The sequence below is a fragment of the Ranitomeya imitator genome, chromosome 6 (assembly GCF_032444005.1).
Source record: "Ranitomeya imitator isolate aRanImi1 chromosome 6, aRanImi1.pri, whole genome shotgun sequence".
Taxonomy (NCBI): Eukaryota; Metazoa; Chordata; class Amphibia; order Anura; family Dendrobatidae; genus Ranitomeya; species Ranitomeya imitator.
The window spans coordinates 308,705,724-308,728,554 of NC_091287.1; the positions used below are offsets into that span (position 1 = coordinate 308,705,724).

At 41.1% G+C, this 22,831-nt stretch overlaps 1 protein-coding gene across 1 annotated transcript in view; it reads left to right on the forward strand.

The window, feature by feature from the left end:
* Nucleotides 1–22,831, forward strand: part of SLC22A23 (solute carrier family 22 member 23) — a 137,484-nt gene that overhangs the window by 43,104 nt on the left and 71,549 nt on the right. Inside the window, exons 2-3 of the mRNA XM_069730725.1 lie at nt 7,145–7,248; nt 22,560–22,714. Coding sequence (XP_069586826.1) covers nt 7,145–7,248; nt 22,560–22,714 — 259 coding nt within the window. The remainder of the gene's footprint in view (nt 1–7,144; nt 7,249–22,559; nt 22,715–22,831) is intronic.

The following is a 22,831-nucleotide window of genomic DNA, read 5'->3' on the forward strand; positions in this document are numbered from 1 at the left end:
TTAGAAAGACTCAAAAGAAAAATGCTGTGAATAGGGCTAAAACTAAAAACAGGCAATGATACACTGTGATGAATTGTTATGTTGTACTTCAAATCCCACCAAGTACAACATCTGCAAGGAGTTTGTATGTTCTCCCCGTGTTTGTGTGGATTCCTCCGGGTTCTCTGCTTTCCTCCCACACTCCAAAGACCTAGTGACAGGGAATTTAGGTTGTGAGCCCCAATGGTGAGGTCTGTAAAAAGTGGTGGAATTATTGACGCTATATAAACCAGCAAAATAAAAGAAATATACGGTATATATATAGCTTTATGCCATAAAAGTCTGAAGTGGAAGACTAGTCTAGTTCACGGTCATCCCGGCACATGCTAATTTATGGTGATGACTCTAATTGGTATTGGGGGCATTTATGTAAGAATTGGGTTGCCCTGGATTTACTGAGACTTTAACTTGTGTTAAATACTTAACAGCTGGATAACAAAATGACTTGTAATGTAATAATACCTGGCATGGGATATTGAGTGTTCAAGACAAATCCTCTCGGAGGCATCTCCTTGCACTATATCTTTCTAACCACAAAGTGGCAAAGCCGGAGTAGTTTTCTCATTCAATATCAGTTGGGTATCATTTTATTGTAACTGATCTAAAGATTGATATACTGTTATATCATCTTATCGCTTACCAGGTAATGGCTGCCAGTCCTGAATGTTGCAGCTGCTTACAATTTCTGATTAATCTTCTGAAAACAAAGGTTCATTTCTGTAATCTCATGCTGTATTGTATAATACTATAATTGGACTTTTCAGTACTGGACAGAGAAACTTTTTAAAGAGCATTTTTTTGTTTTCTAATTCATAAATTGTGACCACCCTTAATTGAACCTCTCAGCAGCCATCTACTCCTCTGCCTTCAGAAATATTAATAATTTAGTTTCATTCTTCTTATATTGTCCTTGGTTTATCTGTGTGAGGTTTGGGAAGCAGAAATGTCAGCTCAACTGATTTGATTTGTGTAATAAAAACAGAGGAAAAATACATAGAACGGTAAAAAAAATTTTTTACTGCATCTTATGTAATAAGCTGAAGTTTTTAATGCTTCAAGCACAAGTCATACTGTCCTCCAATAATGCTAATGCTGTTGGTCAAGCACACTCGGAGGCACCTAAAGACTGTTTAATAAAACATATAATAGCTATAAAATGCTAAAGATCACACTGATACAAGCTACATTTGCACCTAATCACCTTGTCCAATAAAACCTCTCCCACACACTGAATGGAAACCTAGAACATGACACACAACGTATATAATATAAACAATTCAAATTTTATTAATACATTTCACAAATGATCACATTAAAAAATGGGGTAAAGGAAAAAAACAAAAAACAACCCAACGAAAAATACAGTCAAAGACATAAAATTGACTAAAAATGCACAGGAGGTGGGTCAAAATATGAAAGTGTGAACATTCACAATGTGGTAAGGTCCAACAACAGGTAGGTAACAATGAGTAAAAAAAAAAAAGTATATGTAAGACTTAGCAAGACCTGTGATGGTACAGTCCAATGACACTCAAAAGTGAGTGAGCCATCCTAGATAATTACAATATCATAATCACAAGATTACTTTTTTACTGAATTTTACTTACCTGTTGTTGGACCTTAACATATTGTGAATGTTCACTTTCAAATTTTGACCCACATCCTGTGCATTTTTATTCAGTTTTAGGTATTTGTCTATTTTTTGTTGGGTTTTCCTTTACCTCATTTTTTAGTGTGATCATTTGTGAAATAATTTAATAATAAAATTTGAATTGTTTATATTTTATACGTTGTGTGTCATGTTATAGGTTTTCATTCTATTGAGGTTACACAATGAACTTAATATTGGCTGTTTTGTGTCTGTATTGATCTATCATACACTGTCAAGAAGCGTATAGGTGAGCAGAGTGAGGGACCTGCAGGCCTGAGAAGAAGCAGTGTGCTGCTGGAAAATTACAGTTTTAGCAGATAAGAGTAATACCACCCATTAAGCACTGAAAGTGGATGGGCAGAAAATGAAAAAATATACAATGGTACAAAAAAGAATGTATAGTAGGTTTATGCTGTATCTTAAGTCATTCACATACTGTGATTTCTAAAAAAAAAAAGAAAACAAACAAACAAAAAATTCAATTGTGTAAATGATCTTATACATTTTTGAATAGAGACATACAAAAATCATTCTAACAAGCAGTTTATATATTTTTATCATCACAAAAAATAGGTTTGCTTTATGACCTTCCAAAATTCCGTACAGACACATTGAGTCATGAGTGCTAATACAATTGAAGAGTATAACATGATCCACACTCCTTTTAAAGTGCTGATGCTAGTTGATAACTACATCAATGCTATTGAGGTTTTAGTAGTGGAACTATTCAGCGCAAGTGGCAGAAAAAATTGGATAGGACTCATCTAGTCATGTCCAGAAATGTATTTACTTACAGATATAGGCTAAATCTGCAGGTAAATGCCATTACAATAATGCTCGACTGACTTACTGGAAGTGCAGCTACAGGGAGAAAATGCACTCCTATCCTCCCTGTAGCCTCTCACCTTCAGTCATAGAGGCTGTGCATGGAGCAGTTGCAGTCAATAGTGATGAGCGAATATACTCGTTACTCGAGATTTCCCGAGCACGCTCGGGTGACCTCCGAGTATTTTTTTAATGCTCGGAGATTGTTTTTCTTGCCCCAGCTGAATGATTTACATTTGTTAGCCAGCATAAGTACCTGTGGGTATTCCCTACCAACCAGGCAACCCCCACATGTACTTATGCTGGCTGACATATGTAAATCATTCAGCTGCGGCAAGGAAAACTAAATCTCTGAGCACTTTAAAATACTCAGAGGACACACGAGCATGCTCAAGAAATCTCGAGTAACGAGTATATTCGCTCATCACTAGCCGTCACCCTTTCGCTATACTGTGAGCAGCAGCTCGTCACTTTGATCGCTCAATCTGCATGGTATGGGTGCAGAGCAGGCTGTTAAAATGCCAGGGAGTGATTACAGCTTCCTCATTGTATGGTGACAGTATCCAACCCATGCTCACCCCTATGATTGAAATAGAGCAGCTACAGGGAGGATATAAGTTTATTCTCTTCCTGTAGCCGGTCTTCCAGGAAGGCAGCCCGGCATTATTGTAATGCTATTTACCTGCAGATGGCCCTATATCTGCAATTAAGTAGTAGTATTTCTGGACATAGCACCATTTATTGTTTAAAGTGAGTCTGTCAGCAGTATTGTGCACAGTAACCTACAGTCAGTGTCATGTCGGCGCCGTTATACTGGTTAAAATGTTACCTTGGTTGGTTACATCAATCTTGTGGTTGTTGGTTAATCTGCATCTGTAGTTTTCAGTTAATGAGATTCTCGTGCCCCGGGGCGGCCTGTGGGGGTGGGGAGTTCCTCTTGTGGTGCTCTGCTTGCAAATTCATTTCTATGTCTTATGATAGGTCACTGATCCCTCAGTGACCTGCCCCCTATTTTATATGCTGCATATCATATTGTTTGGGGAAAAAAAGTCATCAAAATGGTGGTGGCGGTGCCAGCTCTGTAGCATAATGCAATGAATAATATGCATTTATGATATTTAGTCATATGGTATTATGGGGAGAAAAAACTAACATTCATCAAAATGGCATCTGCGCAGTAGTATCTATTGTGTTCCGATAGATGCTACTGCACAAGCGCCGCTGCAGGCACCATTTTGCTGGAGAAAAAAATTTAATGGCGGTGGTGCCTGCGCTGACAGATGCTACTGTGCAGATGCCGCCGCCAGCTCCATTTTGATTGAGCCAATTTTTTTTTTTTTACTATCAAAGTTGCACTGCTGCTATTTTGATGAATGTTAATTTTTTTTATTTCCCCACACAATATGATATTCAGTATGTAAAATAGGGGGCAGGTCACTGAGGGATCAGAGACCTGTCAGAAGCCATCAGTATGAAAACCTAATCAGAGCACCACATGAAACCCCAACCCCCCCACCCCCCACAGGCCACCCAGGAGCACGAGCATATCATTAACTCAAAACTGAAAATAACGATTACACAACAACCACAAGACTGATTTAATCAACCAAGGTATCATTTTATCAGTATAATGGCGCAAACCTGACACTGTCTGTAGGTTACTGTGCACAATCCTGCTGACGGGTTACTTTTAACCTCTTTCTGACCTCGGACAGGATAGTACGTCCGGGGTCAGATCCCCCTCTTGATGCAGGGCTCCGGCGGTGAGCCTGCATCAAAGCCGGGACATGTCAGCTGTTTTGAACAGCTGACATGTGCCCGCAATAGCGGCGGGTGAAATTGCAATTCACCCGCCGCTATTAACTAGTTAAATGCCGCTGTCGAACGCTGACAACGGCATTTAACCAGCGCTTCTGACCATCCGGCCGCAAATGAGCGCATCGCTGACCCCCGTCACATGATCAGGGGTCAGCGATGCGTCAGGATATTAACCATAGAGGTCCTTGAGACCTCTATGGTTACTGATCCCGGCATGCTGTGAGTGCCACCCTGTGGTCGGCGCTCATCGCACACCTGCAATTCAGCTACATAGCAGCGATCTGATGATCGCTGCTATGTAGCAGAGGCAATTGAGTTGTGCCAGCTTCTAGCCTCCCATGTAGACTATTGAAGCATGGCAAAAGTAAAAAAAAAAAAAAAAAAGTTTAAAAAAGTAAAAAAATATAAAAGTTTAAATCATCCCCATCTAAAATAAATCAATTAAAAAATCAAACCTACACATATTTGGCATCTCCACGTTCAGAATCGCCTGATCTATCAATAGCCTAACGAGAAAAAAATTTGAAACGCCAGAGTTACGTTTTTTTGGTCGCCGCGACATTGCATTAAAATGTAATAACGGGCGATCAAAAGAACGTATCTGCACCAAAATGGTATCAATAAAAATGCCAGTTCGGCACGTGAAAAATAAGCCCTCAACCGACCCCAGATCATGAAAAATGGAGACGCTACGGGTATCGGAAAATGGCGCAATTTTTTATTTATTTATTTATTTTGTTTTAGCAAAGTTTGGAATTTTTTTTCACCACTTAGATAAAAGAGAACCTAGGCATGTTTGGTGTCTATGAACTCGTAGTGACCTGGAGAATCATAGTGGCTGGTCAGTTTTAGCATTTAGTGAAGCTAGCAAAAAAGCCAATCAAAAAACAAGTGTGGGATTGCACTTTTTTTGCAATTTCACCGTACTTGGCATTTTTTCCCCGTTTTCTAGTACACAACATGCTAAAACCAATCATGTCGTTCAAAAGTACAACTTGTTTAGCAAAAAATAAGCCCTCACATGGCCATATTGACGGAAAAATAAAAAAGTTATGGCTCTGGGAATGAGGTGAGCGAAAAACGAACACGGAAAAACGGAAAATCCCAAGGTCATGAAAGGGTTAAAGAGAACCTGCCTTGTCTGAGCAGCCTTCTTTTTATGCAAGTCTAGGGGTACGGTTTTACATTGTGTATTCTTCTCTTGTGAGCATCTTTTGGCCTGGATATAGCAGGCAGTGATTGCCTTTTAGCGGCACCTGTACACTTCCCATTAGAACGTCCGTTCACGGCCCCCTCGGTCTGTCAGGAAAAGACTGAGTGCTATCTTCTATTCACTTCCTAAGCTTGATTTGGAACAATGCAGTAAAAATCCATTTTAAATGCATGTCCAAATTGTTTATATGCTGAAAGGGCCAATGTGCACGATAACCGCTAAGTGTCATTCTGCTGAACAGGTGAAAATGCAGCTTTCCATTTACTGTGTGTTAGGCCATGTGCACACGTTCAGTATTTTTCGCTATAAAAACGTGAAAAAAACGCTTACATATGCCTCCTATTATTTACAGTGTATTCCGCATTTCTAGTGCAAATGTTGCATTTTTTTCCACGAAAAAATCGCATTGAGGAAAAAAAAGCAACATGTTCATTAAATTTGCGGAATTGCGGTGACTCCGCACACCTAGGAATGCATTGATCCGCTTACTTTCCACATGGGGCTGTGCACACCATGCGGGAAGTAAACAGATTATGTGCGGTTGGTACCCAGGGTGGAGGAGAGGAGACTGTCCTCCACGGACTGGGCACCATATAATTGGTAAAAAAAAAAAAGAATTAAAATAAAAAATAGTCATATACTCACCCTCTGGCCCCGGAGTCCTCCCGCCTCTCATCGGTGCACGCTGCCGCTTCCGTTCCTATAAATGCTCTGTGTGAAGGACCTGCGATGACGTCGCCGTCTTGTGATTGGTCACGTGAGGGTGTCCTTTTGTCTTCACTAGGGATGTGTTGTGCTCCCCACCCCTCCTTTTTTTTTTCTTTTTTTTTATCCAGTAGATTTTAAAAAAAACAAAAAAAAAAAAACCGTAAAGGCTATATGACAGTGGCAACCAGTTGCTGCATACATCTGATGTTTTTTCTGGATATTCGCTTGCTGGGAACCTGGAACCCATACTGCATGACCTAGTGAGAGGAGGCTTATTTGGAATTTTCGTATACTGCCTGTTCAGTTCCTTTTACTATTGGCGATGATGGATAGGTTCATGTTATCAGCCCTTTTTTTTTTTTTTTTCTCCTTCTACAATATTAATAATCATCCTAATGCATAGATTTTCCTTTTGGTTCCATTTGCGCCATCATGGATTTAGTATACCATCAGGTATTAATTGGCTCTTACAGAGTGGCTGTAAAGCATTAGGGAGCTGTGACTCAGAATGGCCGAGGCCGTCAGCAGCACAATGGACCTGCCTGGGCTGCATTGTACTTATTGTACTTAGTTCATTCCCAGATTCCAGCATACTCAGCCTGCTCTTTAATTATGGGAGGGTTTCTAGCTTTTATGGTCTCTTAATATCCCTTCTGGACGCCACCCACAGTACGGCATGAAACACTTTCCTAATCAATCTGCACTCACACTCCATCTGTATTGTATTTTATCCTTTGCACAGTATGTGGGACATATGAACCAGACTTAAATCCTGAACAACAAACTGTGTTCCCTCTTCTTAGTTATAAGACGTGTAGGACGCCGTGTGCCGTAACACCATGACTGCACCCTGCCCCGCTCACCATGCTGCTTCTGCTTTTGTCTTGCAGTGGGATCTGGTTTGTGACTCGTCCTGGAAAGTTCATATAGCCAAGTTCTCTTTGGTTGTGGGATTGATTTTTGGATATTTGATTACAGGATGTATTGCTGACTGGTAAGAGTTAACTTTATGAAAGATCTAATATTGTTTAAATTTTTCTTTTTAGAGATTTATGTAAAAGTGTTTTGCTCTTTATGAACAATTTAATTTTGCACGCATTGTTGCCACTCCACCCTTGTCTTACCTTAAAGGTAAACACTACCTACTTACACTACATACCTACCGCTGTCTGTCCCCGGCGCTCTGCTTTCCTGCACTGACTGTGAGCACAGCGGCCGGAAAGCAGAGCGGTGACGTCACCGCTCTGCTTTCCGGCTGCCCGGCGCTCACAGCCAGAGCAGAGAAGCAGAGCGCCGGGGACAGACAGCGGTAGGTAAGTATGTAGTGTTTGTTTTTTTAACTTTTACGATGGTAACCAGGGTAAACATCGGGTTACTAAGCGCTGCCCTGCGCTTAGTAACCCGATGTTTACCTTGGTTACCAGCGAAGACATCGCTGAATCGGCGTCACACACGCCGATTCAGCGATGTCAACGGGAGTCCAGGGACCAAATAAAGTTCTGGCCTTCTAGCCCCGACCAGCGACATCACAGCAGGATCCTGATCGCTGCTGCGTGTCACACTGAACGATATCGCTAGCCAGGACGCTGCAACGTCACGGATCGCTAGCGATATCGTTTAGTGTGAAGGTACCTTTACAGTCCAACATTATCTGCAATAATTGGCCTCAAGATACAGACTCAAAGCCTGGAGCTGTACTTAAAGGGAATCTGTCAGCAGGTTTTGCTACCACATCTTAGAGCAGCAAAATGTAGGCAAATAGAAGATTAATCCAACCATGGGTCACTTAGATTACTGGGTGCAGCCGTTCTCGCAGAGATTTTTTACGGTGCCTTGCGAAAGTGTTTGGCTCCCTGGAAATTTTCTACCTTTTCCCACATATCATGCTTCAAACCTAAAGATACCAAATGTAAATTTTTGGTGAAGAATCTACAACAAGTGGAACACAATAGTGAAGTTGAACGAAAGTTATTGGTTGTTTTAAATTTTTGTTGAAATTCAAAAACTGAAAAGTGGGGCGTGCAATATTATTCGGCCCCTTTACTTTCAGTGCAGCAAACTCACTCCAGAAGTTCATTGTGGATCTCTGAATGATCCAATGTTGTCCTAAATGCCTACTGATGATATATATAATCCACCTGTGTGTAATCAAGACTCTGTATAAATGCACCTGCTCTGTGATAGTCTCAGGGTTCTGTTCAAGCACAGCGAGCATCATGAAGACCAAGGAACACAACAGGCAGGTCCGTGATACTGTTGTGGAGAAGTTTAAAGCTGGATTTGGAAACAATGATTTCCAAAACTTTAAACATCCCAAGGAGCACTGTGTTTAAGCGATGATATTGAAATGGAAGGAGTATCATACCACTGCAAATCTACCAAGACCCGGCCATCCCTAGAAACTTTCATCTCAAACAAGGAAAAGTCTGATCAGAGATGCAGCAAAGAGGCCCATGATCACTCTGGATGAACTGCAGAGATCTACAGCTAAGGTGGGACAGTCTGTCCATAGGACAACAATCAGTCGTACACTGCACAAATTTGGCCTTTATGGAAGAGTGGCAAGAAGAAAGCCATTTCTCAAAGATATCCATAGAAAGTGTTGTTTAAAGTTTGCAACAAGCCACCTGGGAGACACACCAAACATGTGGAAGAAGGTGCTCTGGTCAAACGAAACCAAGATCGAACTTTTTGGCAACAATGCCAAACGATATGTTTGGCGTAAAGGCAACACAGCTCATCACCCTGAAAACACCATCCCCACTGTCAAACATGGTGGTGGTTGCATCATGGTTTGGGCCTGCTTTTCTTCAGCAGGGACAGAGAAGATGGTTAAAATTGATGGGAAGGTGGATGGAGCCAAATACAGGACCTTTCTTTAAGAAAACCTGTTGGAGTCTGCAAAAGACCTGAGACTGGGACGGAGATTTGTCTTCCAACAAGACAATGATCCCAAACATAAAGCAAAATCTACAATGGAATGGTTCACAAATAAACATATCCAGGTGTTAGAATGGCCAAGTCAAAGTCCAGACCTCAATCCAATCGAGAATCCGTGGAAAGAGCTGAAAACTGCTGTTCACAAACGATCTCCATCAAACCTCACTAAGCTCGAGCTGTTTGCCAAGGAAGAATGGGCAAAAATTTCAGTCTCTCGATGTACAAAACTGATAGAGACATATCTCAAGCTACTTGCAGCTGTAATCGCAGCAAAAGGTGGCGCAACAAAGTATAATAATAGAATAATATTGCACGCCCCACTTTTCAGTTTTTGAATCTTCACAAAAATTTTAAAATAACCAATAAATTTCGTTCAACTTCCCTATTGTGTTCCACTTGTTGTTGATTCTTCACCAAAAATTTACATTTGGTATCTTTATGTTTGAAGCATGATATGTGGGAAACAGTTGAAAAGTTCCAGGGGGGCCAAATACTTTCACAAGGCAGTGTAGATTTAACAATGAAGCAGAGCTGAGAAAGCTAACCCAGCCCCACTTCACAGCTTTCCTGCCCCACATCACAGCTTCCCTGCCCCACATTATAGCTTCTCTGCCCTACCTCTCAGCAGTCCCAGCCCACATCAGGCTCTCCTTGTACAAAGTCCATAGACGGTGAACATCATGTCACAGGAGAGGGCTGGACCAAGGCTTACAGACCAGCTGGGCACAGCAATGATAAGTTACTGGTGCTAAAACAATCTGTGTAGGAAAACAAAACCAAGCTTAATAAGAGAGGCATCACTGACATCTGTGTTTTAACCCCTACCCTATACTGTCTTCAGATTACATGGCAAAAACCTGCTGACAGGTTAAGAAATTCCTTTAACTAAACTTTTATTAAAATGAAAAATTGCATTTGACTGGCTCCTAAAAACCTCTTTTTCCTGCAGTGATATCAGAATGTACTCATTTGGATGTTGGCAGTGGAAGGGTCAGCACTTCTGTCTTCCTCCGAGTGCTGATGAGAAGTACATTTCTTTACGTTGCATAATTTTTTACGTAAAGCGCAGCGTCTTGCAATTCCAGCAAAGCGGATGGGATTTACAGAAATCTCAGGCCCGCTGTGCTTTTCTACGCAGCATACACTGACCTGCGGTGCGTGTTTCCAATCCAATACCTGTCTATTTGTCTTGTGAGGACGCTTTCAGTGCACATTTTTGTCATAGACTTGCACTATGTGCAGAAAATCTGCAGGATAAAAACGCATGTAAGCCACATATGACTGTAGCAATAGAGATTTGCTAATGCCAAATACCAGGAAGGTTATAAAATAAAGTGGCTTTATTTAAAACGAGATAAAAGGGTATGCGCTCAAGTGCAATGAAAAAAAAAAAACTAACACATGAAACCTAATTTATCTAATGGTGCCGATGCAGCAAATCTGCAATATCAAAAATGCGCCAAATACTCATTGTGGGAACGCAGCCTAGGGAGAAGGCCCAGGTACGAACTCTTTCGCTGCCATTATCTGTACTCCAAATGAGGACATTCTGATATTAATGCAGCTAATGATAGGCAAACAGACTGGAAAAAACAGTTTAGGAGCCACTTTCATGCAATTGTTTTACAAGAATGAAGACCAATCCCCTAATAAAGGGATATTATTGGCAAAATAAAATAAAGCAATGGTTTTCGATCATGCAAAGTGGGTGACTGCTAATCTGTGAAGTCTTCTGTGTTAAATGCATTGAAAATGTACTCAATATATCCCGCTAGTGACTGCGGTCAAGACTGCTCTCTGTACCTTCTAAAATAATCCCCTTTCCTTTTTCAGTGAGCCAGGATTGATCCATATTGCTTTTCGTTACCCAGAACTTCAAGGTCCACTTACTACACCGAAGTTTAAGACTGTACACCTAAGTCCACTCACTATACCCATCACTTTAAAGGGAACCTGTCACGTCCCCTGTGCCCCCAGAAACACTGACAGTTGTGTCCCTGCCTAACAGTCCCTTTATTCTATTAAGACACGCAAACTGATCTCTAGAAAAAGTAAATACAAAAGATCTATTTGTCATATGGAAATCAGGGCTTTTACTAGTCAGTGGTGCGTTGGTGTCCCTAGACTAATTGACTCTAAGCATGTCATCACGCCCCTGTGGGCATGATAACCTAACTTACAAGCGCCGGTGACATTGCAAGCGCTATACTTGCCTCGCACATGCTCCCGGCTTCTTCCCCTCTCATAATTGATCCTCTGAAGTCGTGTGTACAGGTGCTTCTCACTAAATTAGAATATCCTCAATACATTTTTCAGTTCTTCAATACAAAACATGCAGCTCATATATTATATAGTCATTACAAATAGAGTGATCTATTTCAAGTGTTTATTTCTGTTAATGTTGATGATTATGGCTTACAGTCAATGAAAACCCAAGTCATTATCTCACTAAATTAGAATACTTTATAACACCAGCTTGAAAAATTATTTTTAAAATCCAAAATGTTAGCCTACTGAAATGTATGTTCAGTAAATGCACTCAATACTTGGTCAGGGCTCCTTTTGCATCAATGCGGTGTGGTATGGTGGCGATCAGCCTGTAGCACTGCTGATATGTTATGGAAACCCAGGTTGCTTTGATAGCAGACTTCAGCTCGTCTGCATTGTTGGGTCTGGTGTCTCTCATCTTACTCTTGATAATACCCCATAGATTCTCTATGGGGTTAAGGTCAGGCGAGTTTGCTGGCCAATCAAGCACAGTGATACTGTTGTTTTTAAACCAGGTATTGATTAGTGATGAGCGAATATACTCGAAACTCGAGATTTCTCGAGCATGCTCGGAGGTCCTCCAAGTATTTTTTAGTACTCGGAGATTGTTTTTCTTGCCCCAGCTGAATGATTTACATTTGTTAGCCAGCATAAGTACCTGTGGGTATTCCCTACCAACCAGGCAACCCCCACATGTACTTATGCTGGCTAACAGAGGTAAATCATTCAGCTGCGGCAAGAAAAACTAAATCTCCGAGTACTAAAAAATACTCGGAGGACCCCCGAGGATGCTCTAGAAATCTCGAGTAACGAGTATATTCGCTCATCACTAGTATTGATACTTTTGGCAGTGTGGACAGGTGCCAAGTCCTGCAGGAGAATTAAATTTCCATCTCCAAAAAGCTTGTCGGCAGAGGGAAGCATGAAGTGCTCGAAAATTTCCTGATAGATGGCTGTTCTGACTTTGGTCTTGATTAAACACAGTGGACCTACACCAGCAGATGACATGGCTCCCCAAACCATCACTGATTGTGGAAACTTCACACTACACCTCAAGCAGCTTGGATTTTGGCCTCTCCAGACTTTGGGACCTTGATTTCCAAATGAAGTGCAAAATCTACTTTCATCTGAAAACACCTTGGCCCACTGAGCAACAGTCCAGTTCTTTTTCTCCTTGGCCCTGGTAAGACGCTTCTGGCGGTGTCTATTGGTCATGAGTGGATTGACACAAGGAGTGCGACACTTGTAGCCCATGTCCTGGATACGTCTGCGTGTGGTGGCTCATGAAGCAATGACTCTAGCAGCAGTCCACTTCTTGAGAATCTCCCCCAATTTTTTGAATGGTCTTTTCTTAACAATCCTTTCAAGGCTGCGGTTATCCCGGTTACTTGTGTGCCTTTTTCTACCACACTTTTTCCTTCCACTCAACTTTCCATTAATGTGCTTGGCTACAGCACTCTGTGAGCAGCCATCTTCTTTAGCAATGACCTTTTGTGTCTTGCGCTCCTTGTGGACTGTGTCAATCACTACCTTCTGGACATCTGTCAAGTCAGCAGTCTTCCCCATGATTGTGGAGCTTACTGAAACACACAAAGGGACCTTTTTAAATGCTTAGGAAGCCTTTGTAGGTGTTTTCTGTTAATTATTCTAGTTTACTGAGATAATGACTTTTGGGTTTTCATTGGCTGTAAGCCATAATCATCAACATTAACAGAAATAAACACTTGAAATAGATAACTCTGTTTGTATTGACTCTATATAATATGAGTTTCACTTTTTATATTAGGGAGATGAAATAAACTTTTTGATGATATTCTAGTGAGAAGCAGTGGTATGTGTCCTGGCTTCAGATCATGCGCAGTGCGCCTCTTTGAAGTCTCTGCACTGACCTGCCTAGTGGGTTGACTAGTCTGGGGACACCAACGCAATTCGACTAGTCAAAGGCCTCATTTATATATATAAACAAACTTTAGAAATGTTTTTTCTAAAGATCTGTTTCTTATTATTTATTTATATAGAACCATTGATTCCATGGTGTTGTACATGAGAAGGGGTTACACACAAATTACAGATATCACTTACTGTAAGTAAACTAACAATTACAGACTGATACAGAGGGGCGAGAACCCTGCCCTTGCGGGCTTACATTCTACAGGATGGTGGGGAAGGAGACAATAGGTTGAGGGTTGCAGGAGGTCCGGTGTTGGTGAGGCGGTAGCTTTGGTAGTGGTGAGCAGGCAGCGGGGTCAGTGCAGGCTGTAGGCTTTCCTGAAGAGGTGGGTTTTCAGGTTCCGTCTGAAAGATCCGAATGTTGTTGATAGTCGGACATGTTGGGGGAGAGAATTCCAGAGGATGGGGGATATTCGGGAGAAGTCTTGGAGGCGGTTGGGTGAGGAGCGAATAAGTGTGGAGGATAGAAGGAGGTCTTGGGAGGACCGGAGATTACATGAGGGAAGAGATTGGGAGATTTATTCAGAGATATATGGAGGAGACAGGTTATGGATGGCTTTGTAGGTTAGTATTAGTAATTTGAACTGGATACGTTGAGGGAATGGGAACCAGTGAAGAGATTTGCAGAGGGGGAAGCTGAGGAGTAGCGAGGAGAGAGGTGAATTAGTCGGGCAGCAGAGTTTAAGGATGGACTGGAGAGGTGCAAGGGTGTTAGCAGAGAGGCCGCAAAAAAGGATGTTGCAGTAGTCAAGGCGGGAGATGATGAGGGCATGCACAAGCATTTTAGTAGATTGACAGTTGAGGAAAGGACGGATTCTGGAGATATTTTTGAGCTGGAGGCGACAGGAGGTGGAAAGAGCTTGGATGTGCGGTTTGAAGGACAGGGCAGAGTCAAGGGTTACTCCGAGGCAGCGGACTTCCGGTAGGGGGGAAAGCGTGATGTAGTTAATTGTGATGGATAGGTCATGTAAGGAAGATCTATGAGATGGAGGAGAGATGATGAGTTCAGATTTGTCCACATTGAGTTTGAGGAAGCGAGAGGAGTTGGAGGGAGGATATGGCTGATAGACACTTCGGGATTCTGGACAGCAGAGATGTAACGTCTGGGCTAGAAAAGTAGATCTGAGTGTCATCAGCATAAAGGTGGTACTTGAATCCATGGGACTTTGAGTTGTCCCAGGCCAAGTGTATTGAGAAGAGTAGGGGTCCTAGAACAGAGTCTTGGGGGACTCCAACAGAGAGGGTGGGATGAGGAGGTAGTGTGGGAGTGGGATACGCTGAATGTGCGGTTGGAAAGGTATGAGGAGATCCAGGGTAGGGCGAGGTCTTTGATGCCAAAGGAGGAGAGGATCTGTAGTAGGAGGCAGTGGTCAACTGTGTCGAAAGCAGAGGACAGGTCTAGAAGGAGTAGTACAGAGTATTGTCTGTTAGCTTTGGCTGTAAGTAGATCGTTAGTAATTTTGGTCAGGGCTGTTTATGTATGTAATGTAACACAGGGACTGTTAGGCAGGGAATTTATATATGTAGACACAACTGCCTGTGGTTCAGGGAGCATGGGGGACCTGACCGGTTGCCTTTAATATTTGGAATGTAATGAATAGTGATGAACGAATATACTCGTTACTCGAGATTTCTCGAGCACGCTCGGGGGTCCTCCGAGTATTTTTTTAGTACTCGGAGATTTAGTTTTTCTTACCGCAGCTGAATGATTTACATCTGTTAGCCAGCATAAGTACATGTGGGGGTTGCCTGTTTGGTAGGGAATCCCCACATGTACTTATGCTGGCTAACAGATGTAAATCATTCAGCTAAAAAAATACTCGGAGGACCCCCGAGCATGCTTCAGAAATCTCGAGTAATGATGTATATTCGCTCATCACTAGTAATGATCCATAAAACAAGAGAAATTGAGGATTACTATTATGAGCAGCATATCTGATTATACATGGTCACCATGACACTTATCCTGTGGTTGAGGCAATTACATAAATGTACACTGTGACCTTGGTTGTAGACCAAATGTATAAATCAGATGACTTATTGAATGACTTCAGCGCTTGGCTTTCTTTAATAATAATAATAATAATAATAATAATAATAATAATAATAATAATAATATTATTTAGCGCCAACATATTCCGCAGCACTTTACATTATAGAGGGGACTTGTACAGACAATAGACATTAAGCATAACAATAATCACATAAATCCACAGATACCAAGAGGAATGAGGGCCCTGCTCGCAAGCTTACAATCTATAAGGAAATATGAAGACACGCACAAGGTGAAATTGCGTGCCAGTGTATGGCCCATTTATCTCTAATAAATTGGGGCACTCCATTAGATCTGCCATCAGCCAGTATCTGGAGAAGTACAAATACAAAGTGATATGGAGGGTCTGGGAACAGATGACTTGAAGGACCAGATTTTGAGGAAAATATAGGAAGGGGGAAGATGGAACACTTATACGTGTTGTGAGGTGATAGGTCAGTCTAAAGAGATTTGTTTTTAGGGCATGGTGAAAACTCTGGATACTGGAATTTATCTGAGAAAAGGGTCACTGGTGCAGGTTGTAGGGTGAGAAGGTGCAAGGAGCCTGGTATCTCATTAAAAAACTGTTTCAAAAGGTAGAATTTGAACAGGATGACGTGGGAGGGAAGGGGCTCCATGCTATTAGAGAATGAGGTGGTGGTGGGGAATTTACTGCTTTATATGGTTACTTTTTTTTCTACACAATCGGTGGTCAGATCATCAGCCCTGAGGAGGTTGGAGTTGGGACCTGTACTTCAGGACTGAGGAGCAAGGGAAAAGTGTCAGTCATTTTGGCTTGTCAGATAGTAAGGAGACGAGGGTGGTAAAATGGGGCAATAGGCTTGTTTGTCAAGGTGAAGGGCAGAGATCTGTTTTGAGCATAAAGTTCTAGTGGATAGTCTGATTTTTCTCCAGACGTTCAGCACACCTAGAGCACCCCTGTAGTAATCGAAGGCCACTTTAATTGTATTTACTGTCCAAATGCTGGACAGCATTGTCCCAATTTCCGCTGTGGTCCAGATTGTTGTGTTGCTGCTACACAGGAGGCTTTCACATTGCTCAGTGCTTCAGTGTGACAAATTTTAGTAATGGTTGCATAAATTAGCATTATTTGGGAACTGTGGAACAGGTCATCACTGGGTCATATCCCTGTTCCTTTGACCTTGAAGATGTTCTTGGTAATCCTAGCATCGCCTTGCTGCCCGGAGATGATGGGAAGCAGGACTGCAGTTGTTCCGCAGTACGCATGTTCAGTATTCTAACGGTTACTAGGCAACCAGAAAATGACTCGACCTAGGAAAAACACCGGATTTAACAAGAACATAAGATAGCATTTAAGTTAAAGATGCAAATAAACACATTCTTCAACAGAACACTTAAAGGAATAGTCACGTTTAATAACACATAAGAAATGTCACCGGACAACATGATTGTAGGCTTTTTTTTTACCAAGAAGCCCATAATTTTATTTAAAATTATAATGTCAAGCATTGTAATTGTGTAGGAGCCCAACATAAGATAATGAAAGAGGTGAAGACTTGTGTTCGGTGTCATCGCTGTATATTCTTGGAAACGATGACTCCTATGACTTTTCGAAGAACCGGACTAAACATTTTGTTAACTTGGGATCGGCTGCCGTCATCGGTTCACATCTTTCCTATATGTTATACCTGTTTCTTTAGGAAATCTTTGATAGTTACACGACTAACCATAGTCAGGCAGCAGAGTGTTGTGGTCCATTTCTGTCTAATTGAGGCCATACATGATACCTTCTGAGTGTCGTACGGCCATTACAATGGTGAGCGTGCCGGAGCATCTCACTGCACCAGGTGGTCCGGGGCACTTATATTATGTAACATTAGAGACATTACATTGTGACAAGGACAGACCCCATTCAAGGCTTACCTTGTGGGTGAAAAAGGATCCAACATATGGTTCATTGTGGAGATATTCGTGCCTCCGACAACTTTACAAACAAAAGACAAAGCTTGCAGGAAGCGGCCTCCGAATCATTTTGGCTCTGCTCTTTGTTTGGCTAGTAGATATAAAAGTATCTTTGTAATATACATTTTCCATTGTGCATCATTTTTCAGCTCTTTGAATACGGGCCAGCATGGTAAACAACGAATGGTTTCATAGCTGTTGGCATGGGCATGTCCACTGATCAGTAGCCATCTCTAATGTTGTTCATTTGTATTTATTTTCCATCGCTGTATACGGTACAAGCAGGCTTACCGTGCCTTGAAAAAGTATTCATGCGCTGGGAACTTTTCCACGTTACATCCACAAACTTAAATGGATTTTATGTGAGATATCAGCACAAAGTAGCAAGTATTTGGGAAGTGTAAAAGAAATGATGCATATTTTTTTAAAAATCATTTTAAAAGTGTAAATCTTGAAATTGTGACTCGCATATCTTTTCAGCCCGCTAGATAAAATCCGGAAACTAATTGCCTCCACAAGTCACATAATTAGTAACTTGAGTCCACCCGTGTGTCATTTTTTCCCTCAGTATACCTGCAGCTGTTCTGTGAAGTTCTCAAGCCAACCTCTGAGACCATTAGGGATCAAATGGCATCATGAAACGTACCAGACAGGTCAGGAGTAAAGTTGTGTAAATAAATAAAGCAAGGTTGGATTATAAAAAAAAATAATATATATATATATATATATATATATATATATATATATATATATATATATATATAATATAGTCCAAGCTCTGAACATCTCACATAGCACTGTTCAATCCACCATCCAAAAATGGAAGGAATATGGCACAACTGCAAGCCTAGCATAACATGGCCGTCCACCAAAACTGACATCCAAAAGCAAGCAGAGCACTAATTAGGGGCCCATGGTCACTCTGGAGGAGCTCTGAAGATCCACGGCTCAGGTCGGAGAATCTTTTCACAGGACAGCTATTAGTCTTATACTCCACAAATCTGCCCTTTATGGAAGAATGTCAAGAAGAGTTGATCTGGTTCGATGAGACCAATACAAGAATTGGAAAAATAGAGCAGCACATTCAGCATGGAAAGAATCTGGGTGCAAAAGAGCTTCCACAGGCCTATACCAAACCTTGCATGTAGTAGTCCAAAAAAGGAAGCAGCGCACACTGTCTGTGAATAAGGAGCTACGGTATTTTATTTAGCCCATGATGGCAACGTTTCGGTTCAGCGTAGCGAACCTTTTTCAAGCAGTGAACAAAGTGCACAGGATTCAATATTCAAGCATGTGCATAATTGGAAAGATTTAACAACATTAGTGAAAAAGGAGTACATTGCCCTTCAATATGTGAAATACAAAAAGTGCAGAGCATTGTACAGGTCAGCATAAATCACATAAAGTGCATTGCAAATGTGCAAACATACAGAGGCATATACAGTGCGTATCAAAGCACTAATTGACAATGAAAGCACAGATGTGTGACATTATAATGAATCCACCCCATAGCATGTGATGAGTCAAGCACATAGTGGCGTCCTATAGTGCTAAGTGTGTATGTCAGGGAAAGCAATTCAAGTATGATATTGAGAGCGCTTACTAGCACGTGTGCAGTAGGAATTAAGCAAGTTCCAATGCCATATTAGTTAAAGGCAAACAAAGATAAAGGAAATGCGCATGTCCGCATAATATTTGTTTGCGCACGCCTACTGACTATTGTAAAAAGTAGCACTGAATAAATCACAAAAATTTAAAAAAATGTGCTATTGTAAGAGACAACATAACTGGAGATACGGGATAAATAATGTCCACAATGTGTTATACACTTTCGTTGTCCCACTTCGTCAATGGGAACAATGGTAGAGGATTCCCCATTGTAATGGATGAGATAAAGGCTACAGGTATATCCCAAAAGGGCAAGAACGCCCCCCATCAGCTGGGGTTGGTAATTTGCCACATGAGAATAGGGGAGACACAGAGCCCCGCTAGAGACCCGTATCCCGACCCCAAATTTCTATTGGGTACAATGCTCCCTAACGCCATCTAGTGCCTCAGAGCCATATATAGGGGACAACCTCATTTTAAATTGATATACCGTAGATATTTCTCCAGAACAAACTGTGCCAAAAAATGAAATATTTAAAGAGAACAATAATCTTGCGTTTTCTTTTGCTGATGGGGCAAGCCATGGGTCTTGATTAAATGATGTGCAAAAAAGAAAGAAAAAAACATTTAAATAAATAACGTTTAAAACCTATCGCGAGATGTCTTGTGAGGGAGGGAGAGTGACAAAAAATCCGGCACATATCCTCAAAGGACTACCTGGATTTCAAAGTCCACATTTAATCCAGGTGGTTGCAGCGTATTTAATATCCAAAATATTTCCCTTGTTTTCAATATTTTAATACGGTCACCTCCTCTTCTGAGGGTGGGGAAGAGGGGGGAGAATATGATCAATAATTCAAAATTTTAAGTCCCTTTCCGTATGGCCCTTCTCGATTAAAATGTTTTGGGACAGGCAAATCAAGTTTATTTTTCCTTATCGTATATCTATGATGATTCACCCGTGTTTTGAAGTCCCAAGAGGTTTCCCCCACATACCATAGCGTCGCCATCATGGGCTAAATAAAATAGCTCTTTATTCAGACAGTGGTGTGCTGCTTCCTTTTTTGGACTATTAGATGAGACCAAAGTAGAAATTTTTGGGCTAAATGCAAAACTATGTGGGACGAAAGCTAACTTTGCACATCACGCTGTAAAAACCATCCCCGCCATCAAACATGATGGTCACAGTACTATGCTGTGTGGATGCCTTTCTTCCACAGGGACAGGAAAACTGGTCACAGTTGATGGGAACATAGATGGATCTAAATACTAAGCAATCTTGGAGGAAAACATGTTAGAGGCTGCAAAAGATTTGCGTTTGGGGCGTAGGTTCACCTTCCGGCAGGACAACAACCCTAAACATACTACTAGAGCTACAATGGAATTCTTTAGATCAAAGCATATGTTTGAATGGCCCAGTCACAGTCCAGATCTAAATCCCATTGAGAATCCCTGGCAAGACTAGAAAATAGCTGTCAGACTCCTCCATCTAATCTTACCAGCCTCTAGATGTGCAAAGCTGGTAGAGACATACCCCAAAAGACTTGCTGCAGTAATTGCGGTGAAAAGCGGTCCTTTACCCTTCACAAATACTTGCTACTGTGTGTTGGCATCATATAAAATCGCAATAACAAAACATTTACGGTGAGTTTGTGTGTGATAAAAATGTGGAAAAGTTCATGCAGTAAGAATTCTTTTTCAAGGCACTATATATAACTTGTATATCAGCATACATGAGAGCAATATATACAAGAGAAAGTATTATCTTTAATGTAAAATACATTTTTCAAACACCAGAACCTTGAAAGCTGTAAAATTTTAAAATCAGAGATCACATTTACATCGATTCTGTAATGTCCAGAAAGACCTTAGGAAAGATATACCGTATATCTTTGTACCGTGTTAGCCAGTAGATAGAATATTTGGAATTGAGAGTCCTCAGTAGTTGATACCTTTTTAATGGCGAACTGAAAATATGGTAGCAAATTGCAAGCTTTCGAGACCACTCAGGTCTCTTCATCAGGCAAAGACTAATACTACATCTGAAGAATCACATATTTGTACACCACACAGCACAGAACGGTCATTATGGGAGAGTGATAAACAGTTGTGTCCGTAAATATTGGAAGTTTGTAGATTAGGAATGAATGTTTTATTGTCCACTGATTGGGGTCTGGTTCTGTGTTATGATGCCCCATAAGGTCTGAAGTGCAAATTCCTTAATTGATGTAAAAAGACATAAATCCATGCGACACATTCATTCCTGCACTAAGTGTGTCAAAGGTTGTCATAAATTTATACTCCCAGATTCTCCTGTCTCTCTGAGATTTGAAGTTGACTTTCAATACAAGTAATCTCATGTCCATGGTGCTATGATCAGGCATACAAAAATGTTTGGCCACAGGTAGATCCATTCTTTTTCCTCTTATTGTGTGGCAGCGAGAATTTATCCTTGTCCTTAGTTTTTGCCCCGTCTCCCCAACTTATAGACCCCCAGCTGGACATTTGGTACATATAATTAAGTACACCACATTAGAAGTGACACAGCTGAAAGTACCTGGGATCTTATAGTCCTGATGTGAATTGGGGATCTTTATCTTGTCCTTGGTCATTATAAATGGACAGGTTTTACTTTATTTTTTTTTTTATGGTTTCAAGGAAAGGTACCTGCAGCTGTTGGAGAGGACAGGGAGCGAAAGACCATGACGTTTGTGTAATGATGACTACCAGATTGACTTTTTCTATTAAAAAATTATCTCAATTGAAAAAGTACATATAGCGAATTCACTTATGTTATCTAATCTGGTAATTGCAGAAATAAAATCTAGAAATGATACACTAGAATGCTGTATTACCGCTTACCTACAAGGTTGACATCTGTGTCACACAACAATTGGATAGGAAGCTTCATGTGGCTCCCTAGCAATTTTCTGCTGGCACCAAGGATGTCGCGTTTCTGGACCACGGCATTTGGGTCTGGTATTAGGGCTAGGGTAATAGCTGTGTGATTATGTATTGATAATGTGACGGTACACCATCTCGGGAAAGTACATGAAAGTGGCTCCCGACCCGAGAGGATGACTACTTCTGCTCTAGACTATGAAGTCGTGCCTTGTTCTCATAGTCCCAACACCCCCCCCCCCCCCCTTCCCGTTCTGGTTCTTGTTGACTGCATTAATCCTGATCCTACAGGGACACCAAAAGTGTATTGTATCAGTGCAGATGAGGAGGCCAGTCTGATGACTACATCCTACACCTGCAGATATAGAAGATGGAGTCTGAAAGCAGCTTTTTACTTCACTGATTTTTCTGTAATTTATCTATGAACCACCAGAACACAATTATAAATATCTGTAGTCTGCAGCTGTATCTGAATGGAGTAACATTGTCACCAGGAATAGGTTTAAATAGGAATAGAGGAAAAGCAGATAAACAGATGTAGCTATTTTGTTACAATACCTTTCATATGCTAAAGCTGATCTTTGGTTTATGTAGGTGTAAGTGCGCCGTTTTGGAACATGTGCACGTTTATTACAATTTATTTTTCTCTCTTTATTTTTTAGGATCGGCCGACGTCTTGTGCTGCTGTTTTCTGTAATCTTTAATCTGATTTTTGGACTTTCTGTGGCACTTTCAGTTAATGTCACAATGTTCAGCACTCTCAGGTTTTTTGAAGGATTCTGTCTTGCCGGGATATTCCTTTGTCTATATGCACTAAGTGAGTATATTCCTCTATGTCATGTACAGATGTGTGCAAATTCTTAGTACCCTTCTGTTAAAGTAAAGAAGAAAAAACCCTAATGGTCACTAAAATAACTTGAAACTGTCAAAAGGA